Genomic DNA, 23267 nt, shown 5'->3' on the forward strand with positions numbered 1-23267 from the left:
TTCATCAATAAATTGTATGAATCCTTGCCGAAGCCCATGTAAGTCATACAAAATATTAAATTTGGATCTCACAGCACCACTACCTAATTCGCTTATGTTATGTAACATATTTTTGGATTTGAAGTTCATTTTTTGTTCAATTTTCACACTACTTTCTGTAGGCGAGGAAACTTTTGTCTTGCCAAAATTGGACCTTTATGTCTTCATTAAATGATAAATGTTTTTTCAGTGAAACAAATCATTCAACATCATTTGGGAGTGTCTTAGCTTTCATACGAGCCTTTTCTGAAACCAATTGAATAATTTAAAGTCAAGTTATTAGCAATTATTTCTACAAAATGGATAAGCGACAAGACTTTTGTCAGGGACTGTATACATTTGCTGTTAAAATTACAAAAAAACAACAACAAAAAACCTACGAAAAATAAAATGTAAAAAGTGTCATAATGTGAAGACATGTTATGTAATGTGTTCATTTTGCTGTGAATTTTATTTTTGATGACCAAACACACACACACCCCTATACACCACCCCACACACAGCAGGTCACATTGACCAGAGAACATTTTTGGAGCAGCAAAGAAACAAACGTAACGGGAGGGTTGAGGCGTAATCACGATGGCATTCCTTTTTTTTTTTTTTTCCCTTTTTGCTTGACCAAAAATAAATACAGCAAGATGCACATGAAAGTTGTGCGCTTTCATGTTCAAAGTTTAAACAAGTTCAGTCATTTCAGATCGCCAATAAAACAGACATCTCTCACAAAACAATCATTCGCTATCTGTTCAACTTAATTAAACAAATAAATAATACATACAGTGGGGTAAATAAGTATTTAGTCAACCACCAATTGTGCAAGTTCTCCAACTTGAAAAGATTAGAGAGGCCTGTAATTGTCAACATGGGTAAACCTCAACCATGAGAGACAGAATGTGGGAGAAAAAAACAGAAAATCAAATTGTTTGATTTTCAAATAATTTATTTGCAAATCATGGTGGAAAATAAGTATTTGGTCAATACCAAAAGTTCATCACAATACTTTGTTATGTACCCTTTGTTGGCAATAACGGAGGCCAAACGTTTTCTGTAACTCTTCACAAGCGTTTCACACTCTGTTGCTGGTATTTTGACCCATTCCTCCATGCAGATCTTCTCGAGAGCAGTGATGTTTTGGGGCTGTCGTTGGGCAACACGGACTTTCAACTCCCTCCACAGATTTTCTATGGGGTTGAGATCTGGAGACTGGCTAGGCCACTCCAGGACCTTGAAATGCTTCTTACGAAGCCACTCCTTGGTTGCCCTGGCTGTGTGTTTGGGATCATTTCTGGCTGTCAAAGAGGTCTAACTTCTTCTAACGATGTCTAACGAGGCTCCACTCGTTACCTGCATTAATGGCACCTGTTTTAACTCATTATCGGTATAAAAGACACCTGTCCACAATCTCAATCAGTCGCACTCCAAACTCCACTATGGCCAAGACCAAAGAGCTGTTGACCGACACCAGAGACAAAATTGTAGACCTGCACCAGGCTGGTAAGACTGAATCTGCAATAGGTAAAACACTTGGTGTAAAGAAATTAACTGTGGGACATACAAGACCACTGATAATCTCCCTCGATCTGGGACTCCAATGCAAGGTCTCACCCCGTGGCGTCAAAATGATAACAAGAACGGTGGGCAAAAATCCCAGAACCACACCGGGGGACCTAGTGAATGACCTACAGACAGCTGGCACCACAGTAACAAAGGCTACTATCAATAACACAATGCGCCGCCAGGGACTCAAATCCTGCACTGCCAGACGTGTCCTCCTGCTGAAGAAAGTACACGTCCAGGCCCGTCTGCTGTTCGCTAGAGAACATTTGGAGGATCCAGAAGAGGACTGGGAGAATGTGTTATGGTCAGATGAAACCAAAATAGAACGTTTTGGTAGAAACACAGGTTCTCGTGTTTGGAGGAGAAATAATACCGAATTGCATCCAAAGAACACCATACCCACTGGGAAGCATGGGGGTGGAAACATCGTGCTTTGGGGCTGTTTTTCTGCCAAGGGACCAGGACGATTGATCTGTGTAAAGGAAAGAATGAATGGGGCCATGTATTAAGAGATTTTGAGTGAAAATCTCCTTTCATCAGCAAAGGCATTGAAGATGAGACGTGGCTGGGTCTTTCAGCATGACAATGATCCCAAACACACAGCCAGGGAAACAAAGGAGTGGCTTCTTAAGGAGCATTTCATGGTCCTGGAGTGGCCTAGCCAGTCTCCAGATCTCAACCCCATAGAAAATCTGTGGAGGGAGTTGAAAGTCAGTGTTGCCCAATGACAGACCCAATACATCACTGCTTTAGAGGAGATCTGCATGGAGGAATGGGCCAAAATACCAGCAACAGTGTGTGAAAAGCTTGTGAAGAGTTACAGAAAACGTTTGGCCTCCGTTATTGCCAACAAAGGGTACATAACAAAGTATTGAGATGTTCTTTTGGTATTAACTAAATACTTATTTTCCACCATGATTTGCAAATAAATTCTTTAAAAATCAAGCAATGTGATTGTTTTTTTCCCCCCACATTCTTTTCCTCATGGTTGAGGTTTACCCATGTTGACAATTACAGGCCTCTCTAATATTTTCAAGTGGGAGAACTTGCACAATTAGTGGTTGACTAAATAATTATTTGCCCCACTGTACCTGTCAGTCGGCATATTATTACTAATGTTATTTTTTTTTTTATAAAGGTTGAAAAGTTACCGAGTGCTGCATTAAAGGTCTTAAGTGTTAACTTTTAAGTTGCTGTCCACTGTAATAACCTCGGTCCTTGAAAGGGTTAAATCATGAGAATCAATTGCTTATTACAGTATAGTTTAAATAGGTTTTATTCATAAAAAAATAATACTGAATGTAAAATAAAAACATGCGTCTATAAAACACATACGTATAAACAATTCACATGTAAAATTTTGGCATTTTCTATTTGTTTTAACCTGGCCCCGTGTGTCTATTTGAAAAAAAAAAAAAAAAAAAATCAAATATGGTCCTTGAGCACAAAGGTTTGGGCTAGCGCACAATTAGTTGCAACTTAAAAGGGAGGACACATTTTCACAAGGCTACCGGGCTTCTTTTAATTCCTTTTTCTTTTTTTTTTCCACTTCAAATGCATCCACAAGTTCAAACAAGTTCAAAGAATGGGACAATCCTCAATAATAATACAAATGTGCAAATCTAAAATGGATAGAATAAGTCTACATGCACCCCTGTTCAAAGGCTTTTAAAATGATTCCCCCTTTTTTGGGTACATTTTTGAACAAGGGTGTGTAGACTTTTCCTATGCACTGTATGGAAGCGGTCCATTTATTTTTGTGGGGGCCTTTCAAGAGTTTCCTCTGTCCTTCCTCAGCGCGCCGGCCTGTTGGATGACTCGGCCCAGCTGAGCGTGGAGCCTCTGCAACTCTCCGGAGATGGCGATTAGCGCCTTTTCCACGCCGTCGGCAGGTAGCGACGTCATATCTTGCGCGGTTTCCTGTTCTATCTTGGAGCGATTCAACGTCTGCAAGCTGGCGTTGAACCTCCTCTCCCGCGCCTCGCCTTCCTCCCGGAGCTGTTCGAGCGTCTTGAGGACGGCCTGCCAGGGCGGGCACTGGCGGGACGCCGTCCGGGCCAGGCGGTCCACCTGCGCCCGCAGGGCCGCCGCCGCCCCGCGACAGGACTCCGTCGAGTCCAGCAGCATGTTCTGCCTCATGTGAGAATTCTCCAAGGCGATGAAGAGCTTGTCCCAGCGGGAGAGGTCGGCCGATTGGCACGACGTTAGCATTTTGGTGGAATCATCTGTGAGACAATGGCGGTAAAAGGTCGTTAAAGCAAAAATATTTGTACTGTATAACGCTTCCACACAATGGTAACTTTACAGTAGGACTGCCATAATCGATTATTTTGATCGACAAGAACAGTGATCCCTCGCTATTTCGCGCTTCAAACTTCGTGCCCTCAGTCCATAGCGGATTTTTTTTTCAATTTAAAAAATAAAAAATAAAAAATCAGGCATGAAAAAGGGTCAGTGGTTAAAACTAGGGTTGTTCCGATCATGTTTTTATGCTCCGGATCTGATCCCGATCGTTTCAGTTTGAGTATCTGCCGATCTCGATATTTCCCAATCCGATTGCTTTTTTTTTTTGCTCCCGATTCAATTCCAATCATTCCCGATAATTTTTCCCCATCATATACATTTTGGCAATGCATTAAAAAAAAAAAGAATAAAACTCGGACAAATATATACATTCAACATACAGTACATACAGTTGTGGTCAAAAGTTTACATACACTTGTGAAGAACATAATGTCATGGCTCTCTTTAGTTTCCAGTTATTTCTACAACTCTGATTTTTCTCCGATTGAGTGATTGGAACAGATACTTCTTTGTCACAAAAAACATTCATGAAGTTTGGTTCTTTTATGACTTTATTATGGGTTAACAGAAAAAGTGATCAAATCTGCTGGGTCAAAAATATACATAAATGGATCTGAAAAAGCGAATCATTGACTTGAACAAGTCAGGAAAGTCACTTGGAGCCATTTCAAAGTAGCTGCAGGTCCCAAGAGCAACAGTGCAAACAATTGTTTGGAAGTATAAAGTGCATAGCACTGTTTTGTCACTGCCACGATCAGGAAGAAAACGCAAGCTATCACCTGCTGCTGAGAGAAAATTGGTCAGGAGGGTGAAGATTCAACCGAGAATCACCAAAAAGCAGATCTGCCAAGAATTAGAAGCTGCTGGAACACAGGTGTCAGTGTCCACAGTCAAGCGTGTTTTGCATCTCCAAGGACTGAGAGGCTGCCGTGCAAGAAGGAAGCCCTTGCTCCAAAAACGGCACCTTAAGGCTCAACTGAAGTTTGCTGCTGATCACATGGACAAAGATAAGACCTTCTGGAGGAAAGTTCTGTGGTGAGACGAAACAAAAATCGAGCTGTTTGGCCACAATGCCCAGCAATATGTTTGGAGGAGAGGAGAAAAGGTGAGGCCTTTAACTCCAAGTACACCATGCCTACCGTCAAGCACGGTGGTGGAAGTATTATGCTGTGGGGCTGTTTTGCTGCCAATGGAACTGGTGCTTTACAGATAGTAAATGGGATAATGAAGAAGGAGGATTACCTTCAAATTCTTCAAGATAACCTAACGTCATCAGCTCAAAGATTGGGTCTTGGGCGCAGTTGGGTGTTCCAACAGGACAATGACCCCAAACACACATCAAAAGTGGTAATGGAATGGCTAAATCAGGCTAGAATTAAGATTTTCGAATGGCCTTCCCAAAGTCCAGACTTAAACCCCATTGAGAACTTGTGGACAATGCTGAAGAAACAAGTCCATGTCAGAAAGCCATCAAATTTAACCGAACTGCACCAATTCTGTCAAGAGGAGTGGTCAAAGATTCAACCAGAAGCTTGTGGATGGCTACCAAAAGCGCCTAATTGAAGTGAAAATGGCCAAGGGACATGTTACCAAATATTAGTGCTGCTGTATGTATATTTTTGACCCAGCAGATTTGATCACTTTTTTCTGTTCACCCATAATAAAGTCATAAAAGAACCAAACTTCATGAATGTTTTTTGTGACAAAGAAGTATCTGTTCCAATCACTCCATCAGAGAAAAATCAGAGTTGTAGAAATAACTGGAAACTCAAGAAAGCCATGACATTATGTTCTTCACAAGTGTATGTAAACTTTTGACCACGACTGTAAGTACTGTATTTGTTTATTATGACAATAAATCCTCAAGATGGCATTTACATTATTAACATTCTTTCTGTGAGAGGGATCCACGGATAGAAAGACTTGTGACTTTGTATGTTGTGACTAAATATTGCCATCTAGTGTATTTGTTGAGCTTTCAGTAAATGATACTGTAGCCATGCCTAAATGCATGATGGGAAGTGGAACCATGACTGTGCGTAGTGCTACCAATTGATATATCTTCTCTGCGTTGGGAAATAGAATAAGGTGTTAAGAAAAAAGCTCAATTGCTATCTTGCTTCCCCACATTGCTTCCCATGATATTTCTAATTGTAGGGAAAGGGATTGTAAGGCTTTAGCCAATTAAAAAAAGGCTCCAAAGGCTGCCAAAATTCACTCCACTCAATTTACGCTGCCTTTTATCTCTCTATATAGGTAAAATGGCACCATTACAGGTTGAGCGCGACAATGTGAGAGTGGGTCGTGCAGTGCATCCATTAATTGTGTTAAATATTTTAACGTGATACATTTTTTAAAAAATTGATTACGGCCATTATCGGGATAAATTTGATAACCCTACCTTAAGCCTAAACTAAAGACTCTGGATGAGTGTAACATATTATGTCTGTAACGTTAAATACAATTAGAAAACGATTTCATTAAAAAATATATATATATTAAAAAAAGGCATGGCCGATATTTTTTTGCCGATTCCGATACTTTGAAAATGACGTGATCGGACCCGATCGATCGGCATCTCTAGTTAAAATGGTGAAAAGGGTGTGAAGGAAATTTGTTCCGGTAAACTGTACAACTAGGGCTGTCCCAAACGTCATTTTCTCCCGATTAGTCAGCTGACTATTTTTACGATTAGTCGACTAATCTATCAATCCCCCCCCCCCCTTTTTTTTTTTTCTAAATAATTTAGCAATGAAATTTTTGATGACCTTTGTTAATTCACAAAAACATTTTGGAAAACTGAAATTCTTTATTAAAGTCCAAAAAAAGATGTATATTACAACAATAAATCGCAAATAAACAATGAGTTCAAATGCTGATAGCATTTACTAGTACAAAAGAAAGGAATGTAAACAGATTCAGAACACTGACTTCGCCTTCCCAACATTATTCAGAACAATTCTGAAAAAAAAAATCTACCATTATTATTAGGGCTGTTCTGATCATGTTTTTTTTGCTCCCGATCCGATCCCAATCGTTTTATTTTGAGTATCTGCCGATCCCGATATTTCCCGATCCGATTGCTTTTTTTTTGCTCCCGATTCAATTCCAATCATTCCCGATAATTCTTCCCGATCATATACGTTTTGGCAAAGCATTAAGAAAAAAATGAATAAAACTCGGACGAATATATACATTCAACATACAGTACATAAGTACTGTATTTGTTTATTATGACAATAAATCCTCAAGATGGCATTTAGATTATTAACATTCTTTCTGTGAGAGGGATCCACAGATAGAAAGACTTGTAATTCTTAAAGGATAAATGTGACTTTGTATATTGTGACTAAATATTGCCATCTAGTGTATTTGTGGAGCTTTCTGTAAATGATACTGTAGCCATTTAACTGTTCTGCCCAAATGCATGATGGGAAGTGCAACCATGACTGTGCGTAGTGGTACCAATTGATATATCATCTCTGCATTGGGAAATAACGTAGGGTGTTAAGAAAAAGATCAATTACTACCTTTCTTCCCCACATTGTTTCCCACGATATTTCTAATCGTAGGGAGAGGGATTGTAAGGCTTTAGCCAATTAAGAAATGGCTCCAAAGACTGCCAAAATTCACTCTACTCATTTTACGCTGCCTTTTAGCTCTATATATAGGTAAAACGGCGCCATTACAGATTGAACGCGACAATGCGTGAGTGGGTCGTGCAGCGCATGCGTTAATTGCATTAAATATTTTAACGTGATAATTTTTTTTTTTAATTAATTACCACCGGTAATGGGATAAATTTGATAACCCTACCTTAAGCCAAAACTAAAGACCCTGGATGAGTGTAACATATTATGTCTGTAACGTTAAATACAATTAGAAAACGATTTAATAAAAAAAAATATATATATATATATATATATATATATTTTAAAAAGGCATGTCTGATATTTTTTTTGCCGATTCCGATACCTTGAAAATGACGTGATCGGACCCGATCGATCGGGACATCTGTAATAATTATTTTTTTATTTTTTTTTATTTTTATGTTTTGTACATGAGTTCCAAAATATTTCAAAAATCCTCTCAGGCTAAACCAAACTACTATTTCAGTATCAAGTTAACATGTAACAGTAAACAAATATACAAAAATGACAGTAAATAAACTCCAGTCCCCATTCTGTATCAGCAGCTTTAACCCGTTAACACCGAACGTGTCAAACGTTTACGCATGTCGTCTTTGAAGCTTCGTTACGCTGTAATTACGTCACCCACGTGCCGCTGGTTGGTCTCGTTTGAAAGTGCGGAAGTTGATGTCCACACCAGTTTTTATTTGAAGTCAATCGACCAAGAAAAACTGGAGATAATGTCATTTCAGTTTTATGGTTTTATTGCACTCATAAATATGCATAAAAACGCTGCATGGACCATGTATCTATCTCCATATTTCCATCATTTCTTGTCCTTTTTCAAAACCGAAAGCAGAACAAAAGACTACACATCCCAAGAGCCGTTGTGATGTCAAGAAGGACGAACCGAATGTGGACATTTTTAATAAATTTCCGAGCGAGGCGCCAACTAAGGAAAAGGAGGCATGCAAGGCAAGCAACAGCCGGTTGGATTGAGCGAGCGACTTTCAAACGTGCAGAATGAATCTAAAACTAAATTTAGCACAAGCTAATGCATTATTTCATTAACTCAAGCAAGAAGATGTCTTTGTTTTCCTGGGATGAGTCGGCGAGTAGAAGTGACTTCAGCACGCAAACGGCGAAAGAAAGAGTAGGCTGTGAGACGACGTGTGTGACGCAGCTCCGTGACCTGCTCATGCAAAAGCTTTATTGAGTGCGCCAAAAAAAAAAAAAAAAGAACTTTATTGGGTCATATGCCAGAAAATTTGAAAGTCCGCAAATAAATTCTAACATGCCCGTCAATGGCATTAAACAAAGTAAATGCCATTAGAAATGAATGGGAAATTTGGACGTCCATGGCCGTCAATTGGAGCACCCTCCATAAGCGTCAATGGAATCGGGCAAGTTTGGGGGACACGTCATATTGATATCTGGTCATTTCCTGTTAATTTGGGGACATTTTTTTTTTTTTTTTGCCATTGAAAATGAATGACAACGTAGCCATATCCTTTCATGTTAAAAGCTATATTTACAAGATTTAAAATCCAAAAGCTTTTGACAAAAAAAAAAAAGGACTCCAATAAAAGTTTGAAAGATTAAATGCAAAAATATTGGAATGAAAAGTTAAATACAACAGAACCGAACTTTGACAGCTCGTTTCAGTACCACTAGAGGGAGCCGACGTTCTACACTGCGAGAATCACGAACGAAAAGAAAATACAAAATACAGCAAGAATATTTGAAGTAAAACCCTACTAGGAAATTTAACTATTTGATTTTTTTAAGTTAACATTTTTAGTTATGTTAACTGCCAGTCTTGGCATACAAATTTAAAAAGTTGCCAAGTTACCTTCATGTTGCTCTCTGGACACCTCGTTGTCATAGACGTCGGAGTATTCCACCTGGCCAAGAAGCGGTGACGCGCCCGCGTATCCCATCATGCACAGCACCCCCCATACCCTCAGCACCCCTGACACTCTCAACGCGCCCATTTCGTTGGGGTTTAAAAGGTCATCAAAGAAGCACCTGGCTTCTCGTCGGCGCTGTAAAAAAGTCCTCGCCGTGAGCCCGAGGAGGCCGTCTTATAAACTCGGCCGGAGGGAGGAGGAGGTGGTCCGGGGGGGGTGTGTGTGTTGAAGGGGGAGCTGCGGTGTGAGTAATGCAACAGTAGAGGTCATGTGTCAAGATTCTTAGGAAATTTAAAAGGGTCATTTAAAGCACAGAGATAGAATACAGATGATAAAAAGTCATTTTGCATGAATTAGTTTTAGTTTCATCTTTATCATGCTTGAGCTGAGATTGTTATCCAAAGAAGCAAATCTTAATTGAATGCCTACTTGGCTTAAAGTTTTGGAAAATCGACTCCAAAAGTGGATTTTCCAACCAAAATTATGATAACAGTTACTTATTTTTACATTTTGCTTCAGTAAATAAACCCTGAGAGGTATTATCGACATATTAACTAAAAATGTTACGCCGAAAAATGCGGGTGCAACATATACACCTGATATGCTTACCATTGCCCAATTTAGACAGTCGTAAAACTGAAAAAGTATCCAACTTAGCATTAGCGGCTTAAAAATTAATTAATCGTAATTAATCGCAATTCAAACCATCTATAAAATATGCCATATTTTTCTGTAAATTATTGTTGGAATGGAAAGATAAGACACAAGATGGATATATACGTTCAACATACGGTACATAAGTTCTGTATTTCTTTATTATAACAATAAATCAACAAGATGGTATTACCATTATTAACATTCTGTTAAAGCGATCCATGGATAGAACGACTTGTAGTTCTTAAAAGACAAGTTATAGAAATTTTATATCAAAACCCCTTTTCATGTTTTCGTTTTAATAAAATTTGTAAAATTTTCAATCAAAAAATAAACTAGTAGCCCGCCATTGTTGATGTCAATAATTACTTACACAATGCTCATGGGTGCTGAAGCCTATAAAATCAGTCGCACCCAAGCGCCAGCAGAGGGCAGCGAAGCTCCGAAAAACACGACAAGTACACCTTTCACTGTGCTCTCATTTTTAATCTGTTTGAGCGGGGCATTTGTGCGTTAATTGCGTCAAATATTTTAACGGGATTAATAAAAAAAAATTAATTACCGTTAACGCGATAATTTTGACAGCCCTAATAATATAATAATAATAAATAATAATAACTAGGGCTGTCAAACGATTAAAATTTTTTAATCGAGTTAATTACAGCTTAAAAATTAATTAATCGTAATTAATCGCAATTCAAACCATCCATAAAATATGCCATATTTTTCTGTAAATTGTTGTTGGAATGAAAAGATAAGACACAAGACGGATATATACATTCAACATACGGTACATAAGTACTGTATTTGTTTATTATAACAATAAATCAACAAGATGGCATTAACATTATTAATATTCTTTTAAAGCGATACATGGATAGAAAAACTTGTAGTTCTTAAAAGATAAATGTTAGTACAAGTTATAGAAATTTTATATTAAAACCCCTCTTAATGTTTTTGTTTTATTAAAATTTGTAAAATTTTTAATCAAAAAAATAAACTAGTAGCTCGCCATTGTTGATGTCATTACACCATGCTCACTCCACAAACCCATAAAATCATTTGGACCCAAGCGCCAGCAGAGGGCGCCAAACAACAAGTAACAAGCGGACATTACCTTCCTGTCATTTTAATCTGAGCGGGGCATGTGCGTTAATTGCGTCAAATATTTTAACGTGATTAATTTAAAAAATTAATTACCACCCGTTAACGCGATAACTTTGACAGCCCTAATAATAACACTATTAATCAAATAGATAATAAACAAATAACCCTCTCGGAGTTCCTCACAGAAAAAGGCCAGAAAATAACACTATTGAGGAAAAAAAAAAATTCAAAATGCTCTCTGGTATTGTTCAGGGGGCCGGACCAAATGTGGAGGCGGGCCGTAGTTTGGGGACCACTGATGTATGCTAACTACTAGTCCTTCTCATTAAATTTGCATATTGTGATAAATTTCATTATTTTCTGTAATGTACTGATAAACATTAGACTTTCATACATTTTAGATTCTTTACACACAACTGAAGTAGTTCAAACCTTTTATTGTTTTAATATTGATGATTTTGGCAAACAAGAAAAAAAAATACTTATTTAAAAAAATTAGCATATTTCATCTGACTAATACAAAAAAGTGTTTTTAATACAAAAAAAGTCAACCTTCTTTAGGAGTGGCTTCGTAAGAAGCATTTCAAGGTCCTGGAGTGGCCTAGCCAGTCTCCAGGTCTCAAGCCCATAGAAAATCTACGGAGGGAGTTGAAAGTCCGTGTTGCCCAACGACAGCCCCAAAACATCACTGCTCTAGAGGAGATCTGCATGGAGGAATGGGCCAAAATACCAGCAACAGTGTGTGAAAAGCTTGTGAAGATTTACAGAAAACGTTTGGCCTCCGTTATTGCCAACAAATGGTACATAACAAAGTATTGAGATGAACTTTTGGAATAGACCAAATACTTATTTTCCACCATGATTTGCAAATAAATTCTTTAAAAATCAAACAATGTGATTTTCGGTGTTTTTTTTTTCCACATTCTGTCTCTCATGGTTGAGGTTTACCCATGCTGACAATTACAGGCCTCTCTAATATTTTCAAGTGGGAGAACTTGCACAATTAGTGGTTGACTAAATACTTATTTGCCCCACTGTATACATCTGGCATCATCGGCAGCCACTGAAGGTGACAGACATCAAATTCATATGGAGTTGGAGGGATGGCACGTCAATCAGTGTAAATCGCGTTGAATTTTTTTGTAAAATGCTACGAAGAGACTTCATGTCGAGGTGAGATTTTTTTTTTTTTAAGTCAACAATAAGACTTCCTTTATGACATTCTTGAGAATTCCCCGCTGCAGAACACAGAATGAGAGCCGGTATGACTTTGACATTGACACAAATAGAAAGAGGGTTTTATTTTACCTTTTGTTGCCGTGTTGTGATGGCAGACGTGATCTGAGGTCAGCAGGTGTTTGGAGTCCCCACAAAAAAATCACCACACTCAGCATCCTGTGCGGACGCCCGTGGAGCCCACAGGAAAGGGAATGAGACATGCACCAAAAAAACAACAATATTTAAAACACATCAGCACAATTTGAGGGCGCGTCCCCCACCCCGGGAAAAAAAATCCTAATGTTCTTTCTTCTACTTTGAAAAAATGCTGATCAATTAATAAATGTTGATCAATAAATTGAATGTGGATATCGACCCCCAAAAAAAAGTTTCACTTGAAAAGCAAATATCACATGACTGTCTTTTTTGGGGCGTGGGGGTAGGTTGAAATAAATAAATGAATGATTAAAAAGTAATAGACCAAATGTAAATATATGAATACTGTACTATATTTAGCTTTTTTCTTTTTTTTTAGTGCAAGAAATAAACAAAAACAGGAAAATGTGTTTACTACCGTAAATGTGGACATCTTTCCATTATTATTATTTTTTTAGTTTGACAAATAATAACTTTAAATGTACTAAATCCAAAAGAAAACAAAACCAAATAGATACAAATAGTAGGATTTCCTGATTTCAGAGTTTTTCTTTATTAATGTGAAAAAATAATTTTGACTTGGTTTTGAGTAAAATCATAAGTTTTTATTCACATAAGGGAAAATTTTAAATTGAAATATAGGGCTGCAACTAACGATTATTTTTATAACCGATTAAACGATTAATAGGATAAATATCACTTTTTTCAATTATCTCCACAAAAATAATGACTATTTCCTTCAAAAATTACACTTTATTAGAGCTTCCTGACTTAACTGTAGTCTACAACTGTACTTTAAGTGCATAATAAAACGTATTAAAGTTTTTAATAAAGTTTTTGAGTATACAACATTTCAATAATTTCTGAGTACACAAATCAGACATCAGTCCTGTTCATTCAAATAAAAAATAAAAAAGTTTTTTTGTTGTGTCATTGTGGCAATGACTCATTTCTTTCTACAAACGCATTAAAAAAGAATGCATGAAAAAAACATTACCTCAAACAAAAACTTAGCTTATGTTGGTCTTAACAGGGAGCAGCTAGATTCTGCCATTCGAAATGAGTTACGTCATATTCACTGTCGCCAGTAGAGGGCAGTGTATCCACAAAAAAAAATGAATAAAACTAAATGCAAACATTTTGAAAACAAACCATTACAACGCCACTTTAATTCATTCACTCCCAGCCATTTTCACCGGTGCAACCCCCTTCGCTCCCAGCCGTTTTACTGGATTTTGACTGATTTTGCAAGGCCCACAGAAAATTCTGTTCTATTGCTACATAAACATGAAACCCACCAAAACAAAGATTGGACTCTCTTCTTTCAGCAGGAAAAAAAGTTATGAACTAACTTTTTCCATTCTTTAGAAATCAGCATTAGAAAATAGATTAGTTTAAGCAATTTTCCAATTTCTGATGAAAAAACAGAGAAATTAAGCTTTTTGTGAAAGATTTTAAAAATAACTGACTTTAACACAGCTACTTTTTGCTTTAGTTACATCCCTAACTTTTGAATAATGTTTTCCTTTCACAAAATAACAAACAACAAGATAAATAGAGCTTTTGATCGCGAAGTAACAATTTATTTATACATAACTACTAACTGAGAGATGACACTGTTCTGGCCGCGACAACCGGGTGAACTTTTCCCTCATCGCCGCCTGTCTCATTAAGATGTATTTTTTTGAGTCTCTGCAGGGTCTGCTCGGCGAGCAGCACGGACTCAACGGCATCGTCCGCTGCACTGGTGGTCCCGGTCGTTCTGCTCGGTCGTCCAGCGCCTGGCATCCCGGGCGTCCTCTAGGTTTTTCTCCATTCGGTTGTCTTCTGCCGGTGCCCCGGCCGTGCGGCCCGGCCATTCGCTTCCGTTGAATTGGGTTGCGGGTCTTACCAAATGCGCTACTGCCATTCATTGGCCAGTTTTATTGCTTTAAAATGGATTTTCAGCTTTGTGCTTTTGAGCTAAATTGAATCAGAACCCAGAGATGTCTCTTGTATTAAAAAAAAAAAAAAAGACGTGTAAATACGTCTTTGGGACACTGAAACAATTAAAAATAGAACGTATTTATACGTTTTTGGGAACAAATGAGTTAATTAAACGAATACTCGAAGCAGCAATTCAATCAAAATCAATTTGAATCTTTTTTTCCTCATCGAATTACTCATGTTGATTAATCGTTGCAACACTATTTTACAGCGGTAGTTGTACTAACGTGAAACCGCTATATTTCGGCCTAAGGTTATCATACCATCAGAATATCATACCTGCTCATGCCAAGTGGGCAACTAATTTATTAATCAATTTTAATCGATTTAAACAATTAGCTGTTGCAGCCTTCTTGAAATAGGTCTAAAATATATTGACCGAACCAATTCTGGTACATATCCTTTTGATTAATCCTTGTACAGGATGTAAAGGAAACAAAAAAAATATATACTAAAAGTGAAAAAAAAAAAAAAAAAAAAAAACTTAAAAAGATGTCATATTAAAATGCGATTAAAGTTTTGCTATTTTTTAAAGACTTTGATAAAAGAAAAAATATTTTGTGTTTTGGGATTTATTTTAAATATGCGTGTACACTGAAGGAGGAGAATACAGTCGCTTTTGGCGCGAGGGAAACCAGAGGGGAGTTCAGTGCTGACAGCGTCGTTCTTCAAATCAAGGTTCCAAATCGTTCCCTTGCGTGTGACGCGTGACGTCGCTTGACACACTAGCCCCAGCATTGTGTAAGAATCTTCGGATGATGCTCCACCCCCAGGCCCCCGACACAAAAAAACACAACACTATTACAATGTAGGAAAAAAAATATAAAAATACAAAAATAAGTAACTAATGGTGTTGCACTTTGCTAAAAAGATAAAATATATTCTGTGAAATTAGGATTCTTAAATAGTAATTCTGACTGTTCAATGCTACGCTTTCAACAATCTTGTTTTTTTGAGAAATTAAACTACGCATGGTGCACATTTTACTAAAAATGACGATACAGCAAATTTATACTTTCCTAAAAAGAAGGCAAAGTATTCATGTTGCACTTTACTAAAATGAAAAAAAAAAACTGTCCCCCCGCCCAAATGAAGACAAATTGTTAATGTTGCGCTTTCCCTATACGACAGAAGAGAAATTATTATATTTATTTAAATTTTTCAAACGAAGACAAACATTTAATTTGCACTCTTAGAAAAAGAGGGCAAATCACGGAATTTCCACCTTCAGAAAAAAATACGTACCATTGATTATGGCTTTCCTGAAAAAGGCGGCAAAATATTAAAAATACTATCCTAAAATGTAAAAAAATTAGGGCTGTCAAACGATTAAAGTTTTTAATCGAGTTAACCACAGCTTTAAAATTAATTAATCGTAATTAACCGCAATTCAAACCATCTATAAAATATGCCATATTTTTCTGTAAATTATTGTTGGAATGGAAAGATAAGACAACACGAATATATACATTCAACATACTGTACATAAGTACTGTATTTGTTTATTATAACAAATCAACAAGATGGCACTAACATTAACATTCTGTTAAAGCGATCCATGGATAGAAAGACTTGTAGTTCTTAAAAGATAAATGTTAGTACAAGTTATAGAAATTTTATATTCAAACCCCTCTTAATGTTTTCGTTTTAATAACATTTGTAATTTTTCAATCAAAAAATAAACTAGTAGCCGCCATTGTTGATGTCAATAATTACACAATTTTCATGGTGCTGAAACCCATAAAATCAGTTGCACCCAAGCGCCAGCAGAGGGCGACAAAACTCCAAAAAACAGTGTAACAAGTGCACATGTGACTGTGCTGTCATTTTAATCTGTTTGAGCAGGCCATGTGCGTTAATTGCGTCAAATATTTTAACGTGATTAATTTTAAAAAATTATTTACCGCCCGTTAACGCGATAATTTTGACAGCCCTAAAAAAAATACATATTGTTGCTATAGTATATTAAAATAAAGACAAACTATTAACTCTTATTTTCCTTAGAAGATCACTGAAAATGCAATTTCATAAATATGGCAAACTATACATTTATGGTCTCTTAAAAAGAAGACAAAAACTATTAATTTTGCAATTTACTAAAAGGAAAAATAAAAAAATGATCGGTACTGTGGTTTCTTAACAGGAAGACAAACAGTTAATTTTATATTTTCCTAAAGAGGACAAATCTCTGAAGTTGCACTTTCACAACAATGGCGGATAATTGGATTTTTTCTTTCCAAAAAAGAAAGCAAACTATTAATGTTGCACTTTCTTTAATAAAAAACTATGTTTACTGTGCTTTCTTAAAATGAAGACAAACTGTGACTATTGCACAAAAGCTAAAACGCTGACAAGGCGATTTCCTCGAAATGTCATACAATAGTTTTGCTGTTTCCACTAAATATTAGACAAACTATTAATGCTGCACTTTTCACAAATTAAAAAAAAAACCCTTTCCTGTGCTTTCTTAAAATGAGGACAAACTAATGTTGTTGTATTTTCCTAAAAATAAGTAAACTGAAGCTTCATTTTGAAAAAAAGTCAGATTTGATGTTCCACTTTCAAAGACATATAGTGAGTGGAATGAAAAACGTATCTAAACCTTTTGGAATTTCTCACATTTCTGCATAAAATCACCATCAAATGTGATCTGATCTTTTTTAAAATCACACAGATGCAAAAACAGCGTCTGCTTTAACTAAAACCACCCAAACATTTATTGGTTTTCATATTTTAATGAGGGTAGCATGCAAACAATGACAGAAGGGGGAAAATAAGTAAGTGAACCCTCTGCCTAAGGAGACTTAAAGAGCAATTGAAACCAATTTTTACCAAACATTTTAAGTCAGGTGTGTGCCCAATCACTGATGAGTGTTTAAAGCTGCCCTGCCCACGATAAAACACACACCTGGTAAGAAATGTCTTGATGAGAAGCATTGTCTGATGTGCATCATGGCTCAGTCAAAAGAGCTGTCTGAAGACCAGCGAACAAGGATTGTTGACATGGGAAAGGATACAAAACCATCTTTAAAAGTCTGGATGTTCATCAGTCGACAGTCAGAGAAGTTGTCTACAAATGGAGACAGTTTGGCACTGTTGCTTCTCACCCAAGGAGTGGCCGTCCACCAAAGATGATGCCAAGAGTTCAGTGCAGAATACTCAGAGGTATAAAAAAGAACCCTAGAGTGTCTGCTAAAGACTTACAGAAATCACTGGCACAGTCCAATATGAACACCATTCCTCTCCCATGAATGGTGTTCATGGGAGGACTCCTTGGAGGAAGCCACTGTTGTCTAAAAAAACACCGTTGCTTGTTTAATGTTCGCAAAAAGGCATTTGGACACACTACAGAAGTTTTGGCAAGTTGGCAGTTTTGTGGACTGATGAAACCAAAGTCGAATTGTTTGGGAGTAACACACCAACGTCATGTGTGGAGGGAAAATGGAACAGCTCACCAACATCAACACCTCATCCAAACCCTGAAGCATGGTGGAGGAAGCATCATGAATTGGAGCTGTTTTGTAGAGAAGAATGGGCCAGGATTAGTCCTGATCGATGTGCCAGACTGATCAGCAGCTACTTGAAGCGTCTGGTTGAAATTATTGCTGACAAAATATTGAATGTAATGGTTCACTTACTTATTTTCCTCCTTCTGTCATTGTTTGCATACTATCCTCATTAAAATATGAAAACTTATTAATGTTTGGGCGGCTTACGTTAAAGCAGACACTGTATTTTCATCTGTGCGATTTTGACAAGGATCAGATCACATTTGATGCTGATATTATGCAAAAATGTGAGAAATTCCAAAAGGCTTTTTCATACCACTGTAATTACATGGCACGTTCCTTAACATAAGACAAACTATGGATGCTGCACTTGCATAAAGACGTACGACTGTGATTGTTCCAGTGTTGTTTTTGTCAACGAACAACTTTTTCATGACGATGACTAAACGATAACGTGCTAAAAATGTGTTTTGGGAGACCAAAACATAACGAGACCAACGCCAGTTGAATGCCAGACAAAATGCGCAGTAATCAATGTTTATTCAAAATAGTTAGAAAACTTTATTTATTTATGGAGTAATCTTTTTTTAATTTGACAGACGAAAACATTTTAGTTAACGTCAACTAAAACTAGACAAAATTAGTCTTGAGTTTTCGTCACAAAAAACTAGGGGAAGACAAACACATTTTAAGGTGACTCAAATATGACTAAGTATTATGGTCCAAAAGACTAAGGCCATGTCTACATGTAGCAGGGTATTAGGCAAAAAGAATAACTTTTTCTACGGTTTTGCCCATCGTCCACACACACATTTTGGGCGTTGAAAACGAGGGTTCTTAAAAACTCCGTCCAAAGTGAAGATGTGCAGACCCGCTTAGAGTGTTTGTTGCAAAAAAGCTCAATCTTGGTCTCATCTGACCAAAGCACACAGGCTTCAACTGGGTCCCAGGCTTCAACTGGGACCGTGTGCTTTGGTCAGATGAGACCAAGATTGGGCTTTTTGGAACGAAACACTCTAAGTGGATCTGGCGTGCCACAAAAGATGCGCATGCTGAAAAGCACCTCATACCCACTGTGAAGTATGGGGGTGGGTCAGTGATGCTGTTTCGCTTCCAAAGGCCCTGGGAACCTTGCTAGGGTGCATGGCATCATGAATGCTTTGAAATACCAGGGCATTGTAAAATCAAAATCTGTTGCCCTCTGCCCGGAAGCTGAAGATGGGTCTTTCAGCAAGACAGTGACCCTAAACATATGGCCAAATCTACACAGAAATGGTTCACCAGACACAAAATCAAGCTCCTCCCATGGCCATCTCAGTCCCCAGACCTTGTTTTGTTGGCAAAAGGGGGTTGTACAAAGTATTAACACCAGGGGTGCTAATAATTGTGACACACATTATTTGATGTCAAATAATTATTTCTTTATGTGGGATTTTTTCCCCACTGAATAAATGCACTTGTATTGAAGGTTGGATTTTTTCCTTTTTTCCATTAAGGTCCCATATTATTTGAATAAAAAAATTTTTATTAGAAGCTAAAAAACACATCTTAACCAGGGGTGCCAATAATTCTGGAGGGCACTATATATATATATATATATATATATATATATATATATATATATATATATATATTAGGAGTGGGAACCTCAGGGCACCTCACGATATGATACGATTCGCGATACAAGGCTCACGATAACGATTATCTCACGATATCACGATGCAGCGATTATCGATATATTGGTCAGAAATTGGATACATGACATTCTACGATACAACTGTTGAAACGGGGAAAAAAAAAAAAGATATTTAAAAATAGAAAAAAATACTGTTTAAGTCATTTATTAAACAGTGACACCTTTTCTGTGCAACATTGCTGTAAAATATAAATCTACTGCAAACTGTGCACCTGCACATATAGAGGAAACCAACCACAACCACTGATATCGCTTGGAAAGATCATGATGGATGGCACCCTTAATTTCTTTAAAGTTTTAAATCTTTAAAAAATAAATAAATAAATAAAAAGTGCCATAGGTGTCAGCAGTTGAGCTTGGAGTGGGGCAATGATAAAATTGGTGGGTCTTTTCTTCGTATATGACCTTATTTGCTTGGTTTTAGCACTTCCACTATCTGCTTCAGCATTTAAGATGCCAGACTTGCTCAGTCAGTCTTCCTCACCTTAAAAACGACAAAATAAAACAAAAAATATTAGCTACTTCATAGCTTTTGAGTTGAAATCCTGATTTTCTTTTTTTGTGTTGAATTTAAAAAAATATGAATTGAATGTACAGAAATTAAAAATGCAATAACTACCTATTTTTAATATGTAAGCAAAATTAATTATCATGCACATCACTTTATATATCTTGGAACCTATTCGAACCATTTTTATAGCTTATTGTATCAAAATGACAGTAATAACAGTTTGTGTAGTAAACTAGATGGAAAGTGGTTCTCAAATAATATCAAATAAATCGGTAAATTCATGTGGGCTTGTTCGATATTCATTTTCATCCAGTTTAGGGACCTGGTTTATTTTATATCATTCAACACCAAATGTCATCAAAATAATACATGTAAATTAAAAAGTCAATTACATTGCAAAACTTTCTTACCTCAAGTGATGAAAGCTAAGCTCACAAACTCCTGTGTCCACTACGTCACCAGCTGCAAGTGAAACTTATTTTTCTAAGACAATTCTTGCATACAGCAAAGTCCTTGTTCACCTTACTTCCTCTCTTGTTGGTGTAAAATCTAAAGTGTGTCCCCATGTGTGATTTGTAGCAATATTTTGCTCATTTTTTCCTCCACCGTTCTCACGGAGCTTTTTTATTTTTTCAACCCACTTGGAGCTTCCTTTCTTCTTCTCTAGACGACTTGTGCGCACTTTACCCTCACCGCCACTCCCGAGCGCCCCTAGTGGACCGCCAAGGAATCGCTCAACAAACATTGAGCAGTTGACAGCATCCATACTCCATTGTATGGCCAATATGTTAAATAAAAGTATCGCTACTTGGCGGGAGCATATCGATAACCGATCGGGTAGCAAAATATCGCGATATATCGCTCTATCGAGATATTGTCACACTCTTAATATATATATATATATATATATATATATATATATATATATATATATATATATGAGGGGTGTGACGATACACACAAGTGCAGGTTCAGTACAACAGGAAACAGAAAATGTAAAAAAAATTAAAATGGTATCTGACTGCCACTGTTACCTTTTCTGTTGTAAAAAAAACTTTTGTAAGGCGGAAGTGTAAATAAATTATAGAAATAGGATTTGTTATTAATGAAAAAATTAAAAGTGTTCGTTCCTGTCACTGAGTAGCATTTGCTATCGCTACACAAAAATAGCAAAGAGACGTAAGACCATATGATACAATATATAAGAAAGACAGGGCATATGGTGGTAAAGCATAGCTTGTTGAAACAGGTGATTGTCACTGTCAGTGGCTTAAGGCAATGCACACAAGTAAAAGGTGTCGATAAAAAAGTTAACTGTGGATCAGGTCGGCTCGTTTCCCGTCATTTTCAGCCCTTGACACTCAAGCCATCTCTTTAACTTAACATTTGTACGTTCTTCCACAGCTTTACCACTGAATTTGGCACCAGGGACATAATTTTCGGACAGAATTGGTAGGTTTAGCTCAGTAAACAACTCCTTCGTACACTATTTCCATTCATTTACTATTAGGGACAAACGGGAGGTTGACCCCCTAGCCACAACTGCTAACGTCATTAATATTAACGAGCAAAAGTGAAAAGTGTTAGCATGTTGCTAAAAAGAAAAAGAAAGTTCTTTCCTAAAAAGAAGAGACAGTAATACAGAAGTCTTTTCTATTATCAAAACATTGTTTTCCATGAAGAAATATAACTTTTTTGCATACTTTTTTTCATTTGAGAATCCGTCAGTCATGGGGAGGATTTACTGCTAGCACTTAGCATTTTTCTCCTCCTAATGTGTTCCCGTTCACTTACAAAACAGATAAGCGTCGGAATTATCGTATTTCTGCATCCTGTTCCCTGGTTGTACCCAATGGTGAACGTACTGAACCGTTGATTTACGACCTTATCGGCAAACTACTAATCTTAGAAAAGTACACCTTCAATACATTGCTGACGGCGTAACAACAACAGCAGTTAGGAGGAAGAGGACGTACCTCGTGGCATTCCATTTGTAGCTTTTGTTCACATCTGGTCCCCAAACGTTACGAGAAGGCGCCATTTCCCTGTTTTTGCAGGGTTGATGGGAAAAGTCATTCGTCAGGTGTTTGATTATTCTGTAATTCGCTCATCGTGACATTTTATTCTTCCTGTTGGCTAATGGAACGACAATTCAGCACTTGTTTTTATTTTGCCGATTGTTGGCCTTGAATGTTTTCTGAACAAATCGTTTAGGAAAACTCGTTTGTCAAAACATAAAAAAGAAATAATTATTATATAAGTAAAAAATACATTTAAATCAAAATTAAATGAATTTCATTTGGAAAATGTAAATTAAAACCTACTTTACTTAAAAATAAATCCATCATCAAAATAAACATACATTAAAATAAAAAATAACACATTAACCCTGTCAGACCCGCATTTTTTCTGCTGGGCAAAAAAAACATAAATCTGCGCTGTTATTTATATTTACTCAAACACCAGAACACAGTACAATTTTGGCTGGGGATATTTCATGCTTTTATTGGTTATTTTTAATATTAATGTGTTTTTGATGAGAAATGAGCACATTACCTTGTCCTTTTTGAAGTTGCGTTTGGTTAGCCATTTTTAAAGAGCAAAAAATAGCAAAGACGGCGTGTCAAACCTCATGATTTGATTTCTATGGGTAAAGTTTTATCCAATCATCCCACAGAAGTGGGAATAGTAACTAAATTCAGAGTATTTATTGATTTAGAGACACAAACGGGTCATGTTCTTCAGCAGCATGCTTAGGTGTGAAGGGATTAAATTTGAAAATATATTTTAAAAAATCAAGACATAATACAAAAATGAAAAGAAAACAATTCACGCATAACTGATTGGCTGCCAGCCATAAGCAGATTTTAAGGGGGGGTCAGGGGGGCCAGGCCCCCCCTGGAGGCCGTAAAGTGTCATTGCATGTAATTCACTTTCATATATATAAATATAAAAAAGTTGTAAAGCAATAAAATTGCAACAAAAATGAAT

The 23267-nt window shown here is 36.9% G+C and overlaps 1 protein-coding gene across 2 annotated transcripts; it reads right to left on the reverse strand.

Moving 5' to 3' along the window:
* Window positions 1-3004: 3004 nt before the first annotated feature.
* On the reverse strand, window positions 3005-22400 carry LOC130931399 (pentraxin-related protein PTX3-like). 2 transcript variants are annotated; one of them, XM_057860162.1, is made up of 4 exons: window positions 22253-22400; window positions 12509-12595; window positions 9382-9676; window positions 3005-3821 (listed from the first exon to the last, which is right to left on the reverse strand). In XM_057860162.1, exons 3-4 carry the CDS (start codon window positions 9521-9523, stop codon window positions 3367-3369), a joined length of 597 nt encoding a protein of 198 aa, XP_057716145.1. In that variant the 5' UTR covers window positions 9524-9676; window positions 12509-12595; window positions 22253-22400; the 3' UTR covers window positions 3005-3366. The 2 variants fall into 2 exon arrangements, with proteins under 2 accessions (XP_057716145.1, XP_057716146.1); XM_057860163.1 differs by lacking the exon at window positions 22253-22400 and adding an exon at window positions 22071-22216.
* Between the last annotated feature and the right edge of the window lie 867 nt (window positions 22401-23267).

The sequence above is a fragment of the Corythoichthys intestinalis genome, chromosome 15 (assembly GCF_030265065.1).
Source record: "Corythoichthys intestinalis isolate RoL2023-P3 chromosome 15, ASM3026506v1, whole genome shotgun sequence".
Taxonomy (NCBI): domain Eukaryota; kingdom Metazoa; phylum Chordata; class Actinopteri; order Syngnathiformes; family Syngnathidae; genus Corythoichthys; species Corythoichthys intestinalis.